This window comes from Pan troglodytes, chromosome 9 (assembly GCF_028858775.2).
Source record: "Pan troglodytes isolate AG18354 chromosome 9, NHGRI_mPanTro3-v2.0_pri, whole genome shotgun sequence".
NCBI lineage: Eukaryota > Metazoa > Chordata > Mammalia > Primates > Hominidae > Pan > Pan troglodytes.
Genome location: NC_072407.2, coordinates 123023429 through 123042613, shown reverse-complemented (window position 1 = coordinate 123042613; position 19185 = coordinate 123023429). Strand labels below are relative to the sequence as shown.

At 36.7% G+C, this 19185-nt stretch overlaps 1 protein-coding gene across 4 annotated transcripts in view; it reads right to left on the bottom strand.

Moving 5' to 3' along the window:
- Positions 1–419: 419 nt before the first annotated feature.
- TBCEL (tubulin folding cofactor E like) overlaps positions 420–19185 on the bottom strand; it is a 69292-nt gene continuing 50526 nt past the window's right edge. For 3 of the 4 annotated variants that reach the window (XM_063782430.1, XM_063782429.1, XM_063782431.1), the window contains one exon: positions 511–3346. In XM_063782430.1, coding sequence (XP_063638500.1) covers positions 3028–3346 — 319 coding nt within the window. In that variant the 3' untranslated portion in view covers positions 511–3027. 4 annotated transcript variants of the gene reach the window in all.

Genomic DNA, 19185 nt, shown 5'->3' with positions numbered 1-19185 from the left:
TTAATAACTAGGGGCTTATACTATCTGCTGCTTTCTTACGTATTTATGGCAATGCTGGCAAAAGGCTGCAAAAACTTGATAATAAAAAAGATATGTGACTCTGGATTTTTTCCATTAAAGCAATCTAGGATATTTCAACAATTCAAATTCAAAAATTGGTTTCTACTGTGGCTTTAGCAGCCGTTCACCCACATGTAGAAAGGATCCCTTGGTTTTGATTTGGTTTTCTTTATTACTCTTTTCCTTTTTCATAACTGGAAATAATTCCTATTTTAGAAAAGGTATGTTCTATACATTGTGCCTGTAGCAACATATCAGTAATACTGGCTATGACAGCATTTTGCCTCATAATGTCAATACTATGCTCTCACTGAATCTGGACAAAGTCAATATTAAAATACAGATAAGCTGCAGACAATCAATTAGGTATAACATGTAAACTCAAAGGTCCATGGCCTCTTCTCTCCTTCTTTTAGTTCTGTTATAAAAATAATTTTGGTTACAAGTGTCTACACAGCACCAATTTTATTTCAAAAGCAGCATCTTTTCTCAGCCACCCAAATGAATCTATAAGTACACATGCTCAAATAGCCTTTTTCATTAACTTCTGTTCTGTAACTCACACCAGTAATTGTATTACATTTTTCTCTTAATCAAAAATTATTCAGCAATTATTAAAACCATCAATTACAATGCCCTAAAAATACCCACATCCGCTGAATTAAATGAGAAGCTCCCTTTACATGCAACTGTATAATAAAAGAATTATGTCCGCAGTTGATAAACACTGTGTTCTGTAATAACAGAAGAAACAGGTCTCTAATAGTAAAAAAGCATTTCATAAAACTTTGCCATATATAAAATATCTTATTAATTGTGACCATTCCACTTATGATTAAAGCATAACATAAGTGTTTGTTCTGCCTTCTGCTGTGGGACAGTCCAGGGTCACACAACTTCAAAAAATAAGAACTCATCTGTTTCCCAGGCTGACAAAAGCAAAGGGCTCAATTACACTTTTTCTCTCTCAAACTCATCTGCACTCATGCATACATACACAAAGCACCTACAGTTTCAATCTTCATGACACTGTTGCCATACTTTTTTCCTACTTCCAAAAATCTGTCAGGAAAATGTGTTTGCAAAATAATTATTCTTGTCTATACCCAGCCTGGATCTCCATTGCTCATTTTTATGATTTTGAAAGATAAAGTCTGCAGCAGAAGGAGAATAGGCCTTATTCGTCTTTCTCAAACCCTTTGGTTTCCACCTTTAATGTTACACTGAATGTAGATTTGACTCAGTAGGCCTGGGTCAAAGGCTTTACAGATAGCAAACCTGAAGTGCATTAAGAGAATAAACATCTGCCACATGGCACAGGAAAATTTAAAAAGTGGCATTAATAAACACAACTCCTCATACAAGAAGAATTTACAAGTCACCTAAAAATTTCATTAAAAAATTAAATTTGTAGGAGGGGTAGAATTATGTAACAAAGGTCAAAAGGTCAAATGCAATCAGATAATAACTGCATTCTTTGAAAAATACTTCACTTACACACTTTCTGCCCCAGTTATGCTAAGTATCTCTCAAGTCTCCCATCTGTAAACACGGTGGACCGAGAAAAACACACATTAAAGAAAGGGATTACATCTGATTAACAAAGGAATAGAAGAACAAACAAAAAGATTTCCAAGCAGGTAAGGAACTAGCTTTTACAGAAAAGTGCTTTAAATGTGCTTCTGCAAAAAACATGACTTGGAGGCAATTGTAAAGTTTTGACACTTACACTTTACTCATAGATTGGGCAGTTATACTTCTATGAGGCAACTAAATCGAAATGTAAAACAAAAGAACTGTTCAATTATGACATCACAAAGTCCCAGGGAAAACCTGGGAATAAAATCTCCCTTTGATTAATGTTTCCCACTTTTAATGCAAAGTGCAAGAGCAAGGGCTTCCAATGGATGACACAGGTGGGAAAGTCATAAGCTCTTCCCCCACATCCCCCAACTTCATTCCCCACACACACCACAGATAGTTTATGAGCTAATTCTCAACTCTCCTGGTGCACGTATCCAGGACTCTATTGAATTATTTATGAAGTCAGGCCTCAATTCCCAATAGTTTAAAGTAATGAAAAAGAAAGATATGAGGAAATATATTCAATAAGCAAAAATAAAAGAACTCTGGAATCTGACATATTTCATGTTATGAAAGTAATGGCTGACATAATGTACAGGGACATTAAAAGTGAGTTAGTAACATACAAAGAGATCAGACTGTTCTGCCGGTGCTTCCAGAATAACTGCAAGTTTTCCTGGAGTTTTCATTCTACATCTACTCTTCTTCGAGGTTCTAACAGAGTTATAGCTTCTTACTGCGTACCTGAGATTAGAATCAGGTTGAAAAATGCTTAAAACACTTTCAATTATTTCAAAAGGGAGAAATAAGAACAAAAAAATCACCCAGGTTGAGAAATAAGAATTATGAACAGAACAAAACTATTAGGTAAACCACACGTCAAAATGAAAAAAAAACAGAACTGAACCAAAAAAGCCAAGGAGGGAGGGTAGCGGAAGGAAGAACTGGGAGAGAGAAGTTCTGGCCCTTCCTGTGAAGATTCCTTGTCACCCTGTTTAAATTCTCTATGAGACCCTTCTAAGGGGCTACAGTGTTCATGTTATCTTCACAAGTTCACCCAACAGTAATGATAACCAAGTGGCAGGCAAATCCCAGTGAACACAGTAAGAAGTCGGTGATTTCTTTGTCATCTTTCCTTAGAGAGGGCACATACACTGGAAATGTGGCCAATTCCACTGGCTGAGCCAAATCAATCTGTGGTAGAAAACACCCCAAAATGGCCCCCTACTCACTCCAGGGGGAAAAATATACAAAATCCTTCCCAAACCTAAACAGAACAAAACAAAACAAAAACAACCTTCTCCCTCCTAAAGAAAACCACATTAAAAACAAATGCCCTGCAACAAGTCCTTATGTGTATGTTTTTCACAAGGCTGGTAGAGGTTATTTTGTTTTGGATTCCACGTAAATTTTATCTCCATCCCTAATGCCAAAGGAATGCAATGCCCGAGAGCTGTACTTCATTTCCTCTGGGCCAAAGGGTGCTTCATGGTCAAAATAGTAGAGAAGCATGTTGCTTGTGGGTAATTGTACTAGAGTTTTTAACTGTTTCTTTAGTTCTGCCACTGTTTGGTCCAGACGAATGCTCATTTCTTCCACCTGATCGTTAAAGTGGACTTCTACTTTTGCACTGCTCTGGGGTCTTAGGTCCACTTCTGCCAAAGGCTCCAACTTCCCATATTTAGTGATCAGTTCATGATACCTAGAAGGATTAAAAACAACAACACTGTCAGCTTAAACTACTAGCACAGGTACTGTGGACTTCTTCCCAACTACAGATAAACAATATTACTAGGCTCAACATCTTTAAAAAATCTTATTCTATCACATGACTCCCATGGACTCTGTGATCTAATATGAGTGCCCTAGGGAGGCCACAGTAAAACTGGGGAATCATTTTTCCTGAAGATGGTCACTATGCCTACTGTTAATCAATTATTACATAAGAACAGGCTTAGGAAAAAAATGGAACCTAGAAAAGTAGACACTATAAAGACAATAGAAGTTCAATCTCTCTGTAGAACTTGCTTTCTTGGGTGTCATCATCAAGAAGGGCAGGTATCTAGGCATGTACCCCTTGGGAATAGATGGAAAGATGGAAGGAGGCCAGCAGTTTCTGAGGCCTAGAGAAGCCATAACTTATAAACAAAAACATGTAGTTCTTTGTTACTAATTAACCAAGCTCTTTCAGAGATGCCTTGTTTGAATGTTCCAATCTAATTTCAGGTGTAATACACAGAATTTATGGAAGAATTAAGAATACATTCTTGGAAAAAAGTGGTAAGTAAGGGATACATGTTTCTTGATCAAGGAAGGAATACAAAGCAAAAGATACCAAGAGGAAAGTGAATTACAGAGATGAGAATAGGGCCCACAAAGTCATGTTTCTCATAGAGAAAATCTTGTCTGCACTGCCAGCCCTGGAGGATCTAGATCTGATTTTATCAAGGACACTTACAAGTTTCCTACGTACCAGAAAGCGAAAAAATGCTGAAAAAAATTAATATTAGTTTTATTAAAACCAAGATACAACGAAGTCACTTTAATTAAGGATCAGAATACAAGTCACATAAAATTATCCCCCTACTTCCTCCAAACCACTTTCAGCTTTAACTCAGTTAAAATCAGTGTCATGATAGACCGCTAGCAAGACTAATAAAGAAAAAAAGAGAGAAGAATCAAATAGACGCAATAAAAAATGATAAAGGGGATATCACCACCGATCCCACAGAAATACAAACTACCATCAGAGAATACTACAAACACCTCTACGCAAATAAACTAGAAAATCTAGAAGAAACGGATACATTCCTCGACACATACACTCTCCCAAGACTAAACCAGGAAGAAATTGAATCTCTGAATAGACCAATAACAGGAGCTGAAATTGTGGCAATAATCAATAGTTTACCAACCAAAAAGAGTCCAGGACCAGATGGATTCACAGCCGAATTCTACCAGAGGTACAAGGAGGAACTGGTACCATTCCTTCTGAAACTATTCCAATCAATAGAAAAAGAGGGAATCCTCCCTAACTCATTTTATGAGGCCAGCATCATTCTGATACCAAAGCCTGGCAGAGACACAACCAAAAAAGAGAATTTTAGACAAATATCCTTGATGAACATTGATGCAAAAATCCTCAATAAAATACTGGCAAACCGAATCCAGCAGCACATCAAAAAGCTTATCCACCATGATCAAGTGGGCTTCATCCCTGGGATGCAAGGCTGGTTCAACATACGCAAATCAATAAATGTAATCCAGCATATAAACAGAGCCAAAGACAAAAACCACATGATTATCTCAATAGATGCAGAAAAAGCCTTTGACAAAATTCAACAACCCTTCATGCTAAAAACTCTCAATAAATTAGGTATTGATGGGACATATTTCAAAATAATAAGAGCTATCTATGACAAACCCACAGCCAATATCATACTGAATGGGCAAAAACTGGAAGCATTCCCTTTGAAAACTGGCACAAGACAGGGATGCCCTCTCTCACCGCTCCTATTCAACATAGTGTTGGAAGTTCTGGCCAGGGCAATTAGGCCGGAGAAGGAAATAAAGGGTATTCAATTAGGAAAAGAGGAAGTCAAATTGTCCCTGTTTGCAGACGACATGATTGTTTATCTAGAAAACCCCATCATCTCAGCCCAAAATCTCCTTAAGCTGATAAGCAACTTCAGCAAAGTCTCAGGATACAAAATCAATGTACAAAAATCACAAGCATTCTTATACACCAACAACAGACAAACAGAGAGCCAAATCATGAGTGAACTCCCATTCACAATTGCTTCAAAGAGAATAAAATACCTAGGAATCCAACTTACAAGGGATGTGAAGCACCTCTTCAAGGAGAACTACAAACCACTGCTCAAGGAAATAAAAGAGGATACAAACAAATGGAAGAACATTCCTTGCTCATGGGTAGGAAGAATCAATATCGTGAAAATGGCCATACTGCCCAAGGTAATTTACAGATTCAATGCCATCCCCATCAAGCTACCAATGACTTTCTTCACAGAATTGGAAAAAACTACTTTAAAGTTCATATGGAACCAAAAGAGAGCCCGCATTGCCAAGTCAATCCTAAGCCAAAAGAACAAAGCTGGAGGCATCACGCTACCTGACTTCAAACTATACTACAAGGCTACAGTAACCAAAACAGCATGGTACTGGTACCAAAACAGAAATATAGATCAATGGAACAGAACAGAGCCCTCAGAAATAATGCCGCTTACCTACAACTATCTGATCTTTGACAAACCTGAGAAAAACAAGCAATGGGGAAAGGATTCCCTATTTAATAAATGGTGCTGGGAAAACTGGCTAGCCATATGTAGAAAGCTGAAACTGGATCCCTTCCTTACACCTTATACAAAAATCAATTCAAGATGGATTAAAGATTTAAACATTAGACCTAAAACCATAAAAACCCTAGAAGAAAACCTAGGCATTACCATTCAGGACATAGGCGTGGGCAAGGACTTCCTGTCCAAAACACCAAAAGCAATGGCAACAAAAGCCAAAATTGACAAATGGGATCTAATTAAACTAAAGAGCTTCTGCACAGCAAAAGAAACTACCATCAGAGTGAATAGGCAACCTACAACATGGGAGAAAATTTTCGCAACCTACTCATCTGACAAAGGGCTAATATCCAGAATCTACAGTGAACTCAAACAAATTTACAAGAAAAAAACAAACAACCCCATCAAAAAGTGGGCGAAGGACATGAACAGGCACTTCTCAAAAGAAGACATTTATGCAGCCAAAAAACACATGAAAAAATGCTCATCATCACTGGCCATCAGAGAAATGCAAATCAAAACCACTATGAGATATCATCTCACACCAGTTAGAATGGCAATCATTCAAAAGTCAGGAAACAACAGGTGCTGGAGAGGATGTGGAGAAATAGGAACACTTTTACACTGTTGGTGGGACTGTAAACTAGTTCAACCATTGTGGAAGTCAGTGTGGCGATTCCTCAGGGATCTAGAACTAGAAATACCATTTGACCCAGCCATCCCATTACTGGGTATATACCCAAATGACTATAAATCATGCTGCTATAAAGACACATGCACACGTATGTTTATTGCGGCATTATTCACAATAGCAAAGACTTGGAACCAACCCAAATGTCCAACAATGATAGACTGGATTAAGAAAATGTGGCACATATACACCATGGAATACTATGCAGCCATAAAAAACGATGAGTTCATATCCTTTGTAGGGACATGGATGAAATTGGAAACCATCATTCTCAGTAAACTATCGCAAGAACAAAAAACCAAACACCGCATATTCTCACTCATAGGTGGGAATTGAACAATGAGATCACATGGACACAGGAAGGGGAATATCATACTCTGGGGACTGTGGTGGGGAGGGGGGAGGTGGGAGGGATAGCATTGGGAGATATACCTAATGCTAGATGACGAGTTAGTGGGTGCAGCGCACCAGCATGGCACATGTATACATATGTAACTAACCTGCACAATGTGCACATGTACCCTAAAACTTAAAGTATAATTAAAAAAAAAAAAAAAAGAAAGAAAGAAAAAAAAAAAAAAGAAAGAGGTCTATAAATTTAGGGGAAAAAATGTTTACCAGTCATGTACACTATGCCTAGGATTATACTCTTGAATTCATTGGTCCCTTAAGTAAACGTTGGTGATTGATTTACAAATATAGTAACTGAAATCAATGGAAGATACATTTGAAATATAATTCTAATCACATATGTACATGAGATAATTTTACAAACGGGACCTCATGCCTGTCACATGGATTAAGTTCATTAATGCCAAAATGTGAGATAAATTATTTCTATACCACATTTTCCTATAAATGGCCAAGAAAGGTTTAAGGTAAACTAATGCTTAGGCAAGCTATATTTGTCAGAAATTTCTAAAGGATAATTCTTGCTCCTTCAATTTAACAATAAGAAAGGAGAAGAAAAGAAAGAAAAGGAGAAAGCAAAAGAAAGGAGAAGAAAGGAAAGGAAAGGAGAAAATCTATTTGAATTATTTAGAGAACATCCTGTACTCTCTTTAGATCCTATGTATTCAGTTTTGTTTCACTGGTGTTCTTTATTGTTTTGTTTCTTTATTATTTCTGATTTTGTAATAAATGGAGGGTAAAATACAAAAAAAAAAAATCAGTGTCATAATAAGGTTTGTGGGTGCATTAAACATACAGTAAGACCACTGTGGCCAGGTGTGGTGGCTCACAGCTAGAATCCCAGCACCTTGGGAAGCCCAAGGGGAAGAATCACTTGAGCCCAGGAGTGTGACCAGCATGGACAACATAGCAAGACCCCACCTCTTAAAAGAAAAAAGAAAAAAAAAAGATTGCTGTGCTTAGAGATGGAAGTAATCATTTCCAATAAGTGGAATAACAGGGAATAGTAAAAATAGCCCTGGCTCTGTCTTCAGGGTCTTGACTCCATTTTATAATTAGCTGTGTGACTTGGCAACTCACTGTCTTTTTGGATCTCAATTTCCTCATCAGTAAAATTAGGAATAATTTCTGCCCTTCCTACTGTATAAGACAGTCATAAGAACCAAATAAAATAACAAATGAGTAAGCACTTTGTAAATTCTATGTTCATAAACAAATAAAATATTTACATTATATTACTGCTGCTCTGAAGCTTATTTTAAAGCACACACAACCATTAAAAAATATAAGATTGCCAGGCACGGTGGCTCACGCCTGTAATCCCAGCACTTTGGGAGGCCAAGGTGGGCAGATTACGAGGTCAGGAGTTCAAGACCAGCCTGGTCAACATGGTGAAACCCTGTCTCTACTAAAAACACAAAAAATTAGCCAGGGGTGGTGGTGCGCGCCTGTAGTCCCAGCTACTCAGGAGGCAGAGGCAGAAGAATGGCTTGAACCCAGGAGGTGGAAGTTGCAGTGAGCCGAGATTGTGCCACTGCACTCCAGCCTGGGTGACAGAGTGAGACTCCGTCTTAGAAAAATAATAATAATTATTATTATAATTATATATATATGCATATATATACACGTACATATATATGCATATATATATACACGTACATATATATATATATATGTATACATATATGATTGAAATCTACTTAGGTGGGACTTCAGGATATAAGGATTTTAGCAAAGGCAAATAAAACAAAACAAAGCAAAACAAACAAAGACAAAGCTGCCAGGACTTGAAATTTTCCAAGGCTCCAAACTGAAAAGGTAAATGATTCAAAGTCTAGGGGTATCTTTTCCCCACCCCATATCCTAGTATATGCCTTCAAATAACTGAAACTAGGTTATGAAAATTTAACAAAATCTCAGAAAAGACAGCAGAACCCAGTGGTCAAATAAGAACTGAACCCAACTCTAGAGATGTTTTACCTTCAGACTATGGAAAAGTAAAATTGTAATACCCTAGCTCTCAAATTTTGCCTAGGAGTAACAAAAGAAACAATGTCAAAGTGGACAAAGAGAATTTACTCATACTACATTTCAACAAAGAGATGACATGAAGACAAGTGACCACTTCAAGCACAAGCAAGATGATGAGACACAAAATGGCAACTGAGCGCATATCACAGCAAAAAGAATAAAGGAGAGGAACACATAATAAGTAAAAGACAGAGGCAGAACTCAATTTGAAAGAAAACACAACTGAAGAAAAAGAAAACACTCCACAAAACTCAAAAGTCTAGAAATTAATAAGTACTTGAATATAAAAACCAGCGCTCAAAGACAAATGATAAACTGCAGAATGAGATGAAAATGGAGACTGCAGAGCTAAAGAAACAAACTGAGGAGCAAAACACCACCACCACAGACCCAAATAAATGAATCAGAAAGAATGGCCCAAAATTATTATACCTAACCTAGTGCTTTGGTTTGAATGTGCTCCCCCTCACCAAGCTCATGTGCTGGAAACTTAATACCCAGTGCAACAGTGCTGACAGGGGGCACCTTTTAGAGGTGACTAGGTCACAAGGGCTCTGCCTTCATGAATAGATTAACGCTGTTATAGAGGGAGTCTGCCAGTTATCCTGGTAAAAGTGAGTTCAGCCCTCTCTTGCTCTCTTGTCCTTCCTCCTTCCATCATGGGATGATACAGTAGAAAAGCCACAGCCAGATGCTGGCACCCTGATATTGGACTTTCTAGCCTGCAGAACTGAGAAATAAATGTATTTTCTTTATAAATTACCAAGTCTGTGGTATTGTTATAGCAACACAAAATGAACTAAGGCACCAAGTTTTTTTTCAAAAATAAATTTAACAAGCAGATATTCTAAAATGAGAAATAAGAAACAGAACACCATGAGTCCTTCTGGTAAAAAACAAAAACAAAAACAAAACCCCACTACTCAACAATGAGATTAAAGAACTAGGGATAAGCCCTGAATCTAAATATAAAACTAAAACATAGTAACAACTGTATACTCCTAGACTCATTTATACTTGACATTATAGCCAATTGAATTAATCTCAACCATAAACATATTTGTAAACAAAATTATGACCTACATTCAGAAATTAGCCTACCTTCCATAAATGGGCAAGTACATCTAAAAATTAAATGACCTATAAATTCAGACACTCTGAAGTCTCAGTTTTCTCAAAATCAATAGGTTCAACAATAATTGCCACTCCCCAACTGTGTTCTCTTCTAGTCTTTCGTATCTCAGTAAGTGGCACTGGAAACTATCTAATTATCCTAGCCAGAAAGTGAACAGTCATTCTTATTTCTTTCTCTCCTATCTCTTCTCCAATTCAATCAATTCAATCAATTACCACATTCAATCAATTACCACATCCCACTCATTATCTTCCTACGTATCCCATGAATCTATCTGCATTTCTCTTGTTCACCCACCTCACAAATTCAGACCACTATAATTAATAACCTAGATTGCTACAATTTTTTGTGGCTGCATAAACTAGATGAGCTTTCTCAATATCTGTTTCAACCTCCTCCTGGTAGGCCTTCCTGTACTACCAAGACTGAAAAGCTGAAAAATACATTTCCCACACTCTCTTGCCAATGAGATTTAGCTTCTATCAGTCACAGCCCTGGAGAGAGGCAGTAGATCTAGTAGATAGAGTATGGAAACAGTTTGGGTAGAGGCTTCCAAATGACTAGATCACACAGTTCAAGCAGTCTGTTTCTAGAGTCAAGGACCCCAGCAGCAGCTTGCTGATCTCCATATCACAGCTAAAGTGGTGTGATCAGCACCAGGGACAGCAGCTTGCTGATTTTCCCTTTCCCTGATTCCTTACAAAGGTGAGCAGTGCCCTTGGTGGGCCAGTTCCATGGTACTACTCTAGAGTCAATCCTAGAGAGGAGGCCTAAGTCTGCTCCTCCAGCCCTTCCACAGATTTTGTAAGCACTTTATTCACTGTATGAAATCCCTTTCTTCTTAAAATAGCTGATGGCTTTCCATGACCACAGGGTGGCTTCTTAAAATAGCTAATGGCTTTCCATGACCTCAGGGTGGCCCCAAGACAATCCTTGTCTTTATGATAGCCACAGGGTTTGTTATAAAGTACAAATTGTATCACATCACTCCTCTACTTAAAATCACTTAATACCCATCAAAATAAAGTCCTAACTCTTCAACATGATTGTGGTAAGCAGAATTTTGGCTCCCATATCTGGGTAGGCCTAATCTAATCATATGAGCCTTCAAAAACAGAGTTTTTCCAACTAGTAGCAAAAGAGGAAGTCAGAGAGACTCAAAGCACCAGAACCTGACACACCATTGCTGGTTTGAAGATGGCACACATGAAAAGTGTAAGAAAGAAGAGAATTCTGCCACCATTCTGACTGTACCTGCAAAGAGATTCTCCTCCAGAGCCTCTGAGATAGAAAACAGCCCTGCAGACACATTGATTTTGGCCTTGTGAGACCCTAAGCAGAGAACCCAGCTGAGTCACACTGTGCCCAGACTTCTGTCCCACAGGACTGTGAAACACTAAGTAGGCATTGCTTTAAGCCATTAAGTTTATAGTAATGTGTTATAGCAGCAATAGAAAACGAATACAATAAGCATAAAAAGCCCTCCATGATCTGGTTCCTTCATAACTTTTCAATCTTATTTTGTGTCATCACCATTACCATTTTCTGCACCTTCCTTTCCACTTGTTTAAATCTTAAAATCAATGTTTAAGGCCAGCAGACTTTTATAGATGGGTTAGGCTTTGGATGTGGGCTCTGAGAAATATTCACTATTAAATACAAAAGAAGAAAGAGTACTAGAGTTGTGATTTACTATACATACATATATATATGTTCCCTTAAAAGTTACGTAAATAAAAATCATGGTTTCAAGATAATCTGTTTTCTCCCAATTTTCTCATTTTCCACTTATCTTTAAGCAGGAAAGATTAGTAAATATAAGAAATCATGATTTTACAAAATATCCAGTAAATTTGAGAAAGCAATTCTCTCCTAGTCTTTCAGCTTATATATTTTATTCATTATCCAAAAGTCCATCCAAACTGAACTATACTGCATGCATTGCATGCCTGAGCTTTTCTTAGCATTAGTTCCAATGTCTTCCTGAAGTATACTCTGAAGAGGTAGATGGTTTCTGCTGACTAAGCATTCTCTGAAATTAATGATTTTGATTTATATTCTACCAATTAGTATCTTCATCTGGCCATTAACAAGTATTTAATATTCATAAGCCCCACTTCTGAAGTGTGCAAAGTGTTATAAACCTACTTTGGAAAATATTACCGATAAGGATGTATTACAATCATCAAATGCTAAAATGTAAAGTATGCCGTATTTGTGTTCAGAAGTTCTCTGGTCCATTCCACCATGACCTTCTAACAGAAAATGGCCAATCACAAGTAAAACAAAATTTGCTACAAACAGCATAAAGGCCAGCATAACCACGTGGGCAAGTGAGAGTGATAAATGGAAACCAAATGCTAGCTGCAACCTTGTGAAGAATACCACCCACAAGCAAACTGGTGTGTTTCTTCCCCCTTCTTACTAAATAAAAACACCCACTGAGAGAAAGCTTCTTTCAACCTTAGGGGTCTTTGAATCATAAGCAGTTAGAAATCAGGCTACCAGCAGTGTGGGGTTGAAGGTGATACTAACAAAGAGGGGAACAGAGAATGAAGCCATCTGTGGTGGAACCAGGCTAGCTCTACTCCCAGTGCAAATAAGCAAGCCTTCATACACTCAGGTCCTGGTCCATGGCACACCTGTCTAATGTTACATAACAGCAGATTTTAGTAGCACGGTGGTCATTTTTAGAAGAGGTATGCCTGTTTCTCCATCTTGCCAATCCTCACTCTTGATTCCCAAGACCTGGGGGCATTTCCTCAATCACAATTCAGTCACATGTACTCCAGAATAGGAAGATGTGGTACACTATTTGAAAAAGACTACAGGTTCCTGCCATATGTCTTAGTCTGTGTTTCTATTTATTATAAAACCTAAAACAAACATTAATTTTTTCTCAGGTTTGATTAGCCTTATAAACGATCCTAACTAAATAAAACAAACAGTACATATTTTACATAATTTTTAGGAAATTGTAAAATGAAACTTTGTCTAGAATCAGGGACTTTCCAATGGCAGAAAGCATTCAGATTTGGACATCAAATCTCCAAATTCACAATCTTTAGGAGTATCCTAGAGAAAAATAAGGGGATTTACATTTTCTGCAGGTGGCTACGCAACAATGGGATCATAAATATCCCAGAAATACTCTATTTATCCCTTACAACTGTCTAGAGGTGTATTCATGGGTAGCTTACATAGTAGTCTCAAGTTAACAATTCTGTTAATCTATTATTCCTCAAATGCAGACACACATTGAATCAACCGAAGTCTTTACGCTAGGTAATGCTATATTACTTCAAAATAAATCCCTAATACATACATCTCTCTCTTTAAGAAATGTAACAAACAAAACATGAAAAATCCCAGATGGTTCACTTGGTTAAACCAAATCTTGAAGTTTAATTAACTAAAAGAAAAATACGGCCAGGCATGGTGGCTCACACCTGTAATCCCAGCACTTTCAGAGGTCAAGGTGGGTGGACTGCCTGAGGTCAAGAGTTTGTGACCAGTCTGGCCAACATGGTGAAACCCTGTCTCTAGTAAAAATACAAAAAAAATAGCCAGACGTGGTGGTGTGCGCCTGTAATCCCACCTACTCAGGAAGCTAAGGCAGGGGAATTGCTTGAACTGGGGAGGTGGAGGTTGCAGTGAGCTGAGATTGCACCACTGCACTCCAGCCTGGTTGACAGAGTGAGACTCCGTCTCAAAAAAAAAAAAAACAAAACATTTATTGAGTTTGTTTCCCAAGGCATTGGGAGGGATTCAAAAGTACATTCAAAACATCTTCTGACTGCTGTTATCTAATGTCTCTTGCTATAGTATGCTTTCTCACTTTTGATGTGGCATCATATCCCGGGACATCAAAGAAACCTCCTTAACATTCTACAACTGGGACTTGACAACCTACTCAAGGTTTTCTCAAGGTCACCAACATTCCACTTATTAAAACACATAAGCATCACATTTTATAGGTAGGAGGAATCTTAGAAACCATCTATTACATACTTTACAGATGTAAAAATTGAGACCCAGTTTGTTAACCCAAAGCCTCATAGCTAGTGAAAGGAAGGGTGGAGGTTAGAACTCAGGTGTTATTCTGAGACTACCTATCACTGTTTTAGTTTCATCATCTTAGTGGTTTGCTGCAATAATAAATACTGTTCTAGAAATTATGTTCTCATTCCTACATTTCAAATGTCCCCATTCAATCTCTCTTCAAGGGTTCTCATTTCTCTTATTATCACCTACACTTGGGGAGTCCTAAAAATTCACTCCTGGACTCTCTTTTCTTTTTATGAGTTCCATCACAGAGCTCATTCTCCTATACCTGAAGCCATAGATGTTTCCCACTTGTCTTCCCCAAATATCTGCATTTCACCTACCTCCAGAATTATTTAATGTCACCTTTCACACATATAGCAAAGTATCTTGAAGTGAATTTAGTATTTTCCATTTAGTTTTTCAACAGAGCTTAAGTCATGGTTCAACTCACTATTTCTTAAATTCAAGTGCTATCAAAAATCATCTAGTAATGGATAAACAGAATGTGATCTATTCATATGATAGAATACCATACAGCAGTTAAAAGAATGACTTTAATCCACATTTATCAACTTGATGCACTTTTGCTCCAAACATAGAGTAAAAATTGATAAAATGTAAAAGGCTGAAATCTAAGAAGATATAGCCAGTCTCAAAAATGATAAGCATCTCCATGGACCAGAAACTGAACAGAAATACAAATCATAGAACTAAAAGTACAAGACCTCCAGGCTAGAAATCTAGAGCAGCAGAAGCAGTAAGGAGTTCAGGTCATACAAGGCAAAGGAGATGGAATGTGCTTCATGGGAGGCAGGGGAACTACAGACAGGTTCCCTGCTTGAAGTAGGGGTAGAATTGAGTGATGAGAGGCTGTGCATGAAATGAGGATGAAAAAAAGAAAACTCCTGCAGATCCACTGCCTAAGGCTACCTTTGTAGAGCAATGGTTCTAATAAGTAAAAGAATAAAAAGATAGCTCCACCACCAGGAATTGAATTAAATCACTTGGTGCTTAAGACTAGGAATATGCACTAGCTCTGTAATTACTGCAGGACAGGTTCTCCAAATTCCATTATAAGAGCTGGTTCTGGACCAGGAGTTAGGGGAGCTGCTTAAAGGCAAATGCAAAACCATTAGACAGGGAGAGACGAGCTCCAGCAGAAAGACATAACAATCCAAAATGCATATGTATCTAAAAACAGATATGTACACAAAAAATAATGAAGCAAAAACTGGTAGAACAACAAATAAAAATAAACAAATTCACAATTATTGTTGGAGAAATCAATACTCCTCTCAGTAATTGATAAAACCGGCAGACAGAAAACTGTTAATGATATAAAAGACCTGAATAACATTAACAACTTAACCTGGTATTTATAAAACATGCCCACCAACAATATCAGAATACACATTTTTTTCTACTGCATATGAGATACTGACCAAGAAAGACCATATTCTAAACCAGAAAGGTACCTCAAATATACCACAACAGACTTTAAAAGAATTGAAATAGTACAAAGTATGTTCTCTAACTATAATGAAATTATACTGGAAATAATTAACAGAAAGATGATGAAAATCCCTGGAAAGATAAGGAAAATATCTGGAAAATAAACAACATACTTGTAAATAACCCAATGAGTCAAAGAGGAAGTCACAAGATAAATTAGAAAATATCTGAATTCAATGAAAACTAAAATATAACAAATCCCAACTACAGAATGTATTTAAAGCAGCACTTAAAGGAAAATTTATAGAATTAAATATTATAATAGAAAAGAACAGTCTCAAATCAATGATCTATGCTTAAAAAAACTATAAAAAGATGAGCAAATTAAATCCAAAGCAACAAGAAGGAAGAAATAAAGATATGAGCAGAAATCAATGAAATATAGAAAATAAAACAGAGAAAACTCATAACACCCGAAGCTGGTTCTTTAAAAAGGTTTGCAAATTTGATAAACCTCTAGCTGGACTGATTAAGAAAAGATGATGCCAATATTGGGACTATAAGCGGGAACATCACCACAGACCACATAGACATTAAAGGCTTATGATAAGCAAATACTATGAAAAACTTTATGCCCATAAATTCAACAAGCATAATTAAATGGATGAATTCCTTCAAAAATACAAACTACTAAAGCTCACTCAAGAAGAAACAGATAACTTGAATCATGCTATATGTCCATTAAATAAATTTAATTCATAGTTAAAACCTCCAGCAAAGAAAACACCAGGCTCAGATGGCTTCACTGATAAATTCTACAAAATATTTTAGAAGAAAATAACACTGTTCTACACAAACTCTTCCAGAAAAAAAGAACACTCATAAATGAGGCCAGCACTACCCTGATATCAAAATAAGACAAAGACATTATAAGAAAATTACAGACCAATATCCCTTATAAGCATAAACACAAAAATCCTTAACAAAATATTAGCAAATCAAATTCACCAACATATAAAAAAAGATACTACATCATAACCAAGTGGGATTTATCTTGGGAATTCAAGGCTGGTTAAAAGGGCAATTAATATAATTCACTATATTGATACATCAAGTAAGAAAAATGGTATAGACTTTTCAATAGATGCAGAAGAAGCATTTGAATAAATTCAGCACCCATTCATGATAAAAGCTCCAGCAAACTTGGAATAGAAGGAAATGTCCTTAATCAAATAAAGGTCATGAACAAAAAAACCTATAGCTAACATCACTTTTAGTGGTGTAATGAATGATTTTTTCCTAAACAGGGAAAAAGGCTAGGGTGTTTGCCATGACTACTCCTATTCTGATACTATATTGGAGGTCCAAGTCAGTGTAATAAGGTCCAAAAAACAACAAAAATGTAAAAAGTCATACTGGTTGGAAAAGAAGACATACACTGTGCTAAGTAACAGAAAACATGACTGTCTACAATTTATTAAAAATCTACTAGAATTAATAAATAAATTTAGCAAGGCTGTAGAATACAAAGTCAATTACAAATACCAATTGTAATTCTATGCCTAGCAGTGAACAACTGAATTTGAAATTTTAAAACAGTACTACTTATAACAGGACCAAGATACATGAAATCCTTAAATAAAATGCAGCAAAATATGTGCAGAATCCTTATGTGGAAAATACACAACACCATTTTTTTAAAAAATGCTTAAATAAATGGAAAGAGATACTGGGTTCATGGACAGGAAGACTCAGTATTATTAAGATGTAAATTCTGGACAAATTATTCTATAAATTCAACACAATCCTAATCAAAATCCCAGAAGAATGTTTCATGGACTTCAACAAGCATATCCTAATATTTATATGTAAGGCAAGGAATTAGAACAGCTTAAATCATGCTGAAAAAGATCAAAGTTGGAGGACCCACACTACCTTAATTGAACAGTTACCATAAGGCTATAGTAATCAAGACGGTGTGGTACTGGCAAAAGGACACAGACATGGGTCAATAAACACAGAATACAGAAATACGGGCCACCTATATGATTAGTTTATTTCTGACAAAGGTATAAAATCAATTCAATAGAAAAAGGATAGTCTTACCCGTGAATATTGCTGGAGTAACTGGCACCCATACGCCAAAACAAAACACTTAATCCGTATCCTACCCCATACAGGAAAATGAACTGTACCATATAAGCTAGGTGTGTAGTAGACTATACTATCTAAGTTTATGTAAGTACACTTTATGATGTTCACATGACAAAATCACCTAATGATGCATTTCTCAGAATGTATCCCTGTCATTAAGCAACACATGACTGTACTTAGGTGTAAATCTAATAAAAGATGTATAGGACTTGTACGTTGAAAATTACAAAATGCTAGTGGAAGAAATCAGAGAAGGTCTAGACAGAGAGACATACTGTATTCATGCACTGGAAGGTCTCACATACTAAAAATATTAACCTTCCCCAAACTCATCTATAAGTTTAATAAAATTCCTGTCAAAACTCCAGCAAAGTTTTCTTGCAGACAGAGACTAAATTAGTCCAAAATTTATATGGAAAGGCAAAGGCCCTAAAATAGCTAAAACAATCTTGAAGAATAAAGTGTGAGGAATCATTCAACATGATGCCTCAGCTTCTCCCAACACTAAGCTTTTCTCAACAGATTTAGGTTGAGGTTCATTTTTTTTGCCTATAGTGATCCAGTTGCTTCAGCACTGTCCATTGAAAAAGCTGTCTTTTCCCCATTGCGTTGCTTTTCTACCTTTTTCAGAAGTCAGGAAAGTATATTTGTTTTGGTGTATTTCTGGTTTTCTTTTCTGTTCCATTGATCTGTATGTTTGTGACCAGTATCACAATCTCTTGATTACTGTGACTATATAGTAAGCTTTAATTCATGTTGAATGAGGTCCTCCAGACACACACAATAAAATGCACAGAACTTAAAACATACACATGCACTTGTGTGTGTGTGTATGTTATAGTTCTCACACAAGTGAGTGTGTGTGTGTATGTTTTAGTTTGAGAAGTCTCAGTAAGATCACTGGACAATATCCACATTAAGATTCTGGTTGTGATACTGTACTGTGGTTCTGCAAAATTTTACAATTGAGGGAAACTAGGTGAAGGGTACATGGGATCTTGCTGTATTCTTTCTTGCAACTGCATGTGAATCTACAATTATCTCAATAAAAATTTCAATTAAAAAGAGACTACATACATGATTCCATTTATCCGACATTCTGGAAAAATCAAAACAGCAGGGACAGAAAACGGATCAGTGGTGGCCAGAGGGTAGGAGTCAGGGAGAAGGGTTGAGGAGTATGAGATTTTTTTGGATGATGGAACTGTTCTATATTCTGATTATATTGGTGGTTCTATGACTGTAGTGTTTGTCAAAATTCAGGAATGTACACTAAAAGGGGTAAAATTTATGTCACATACTTC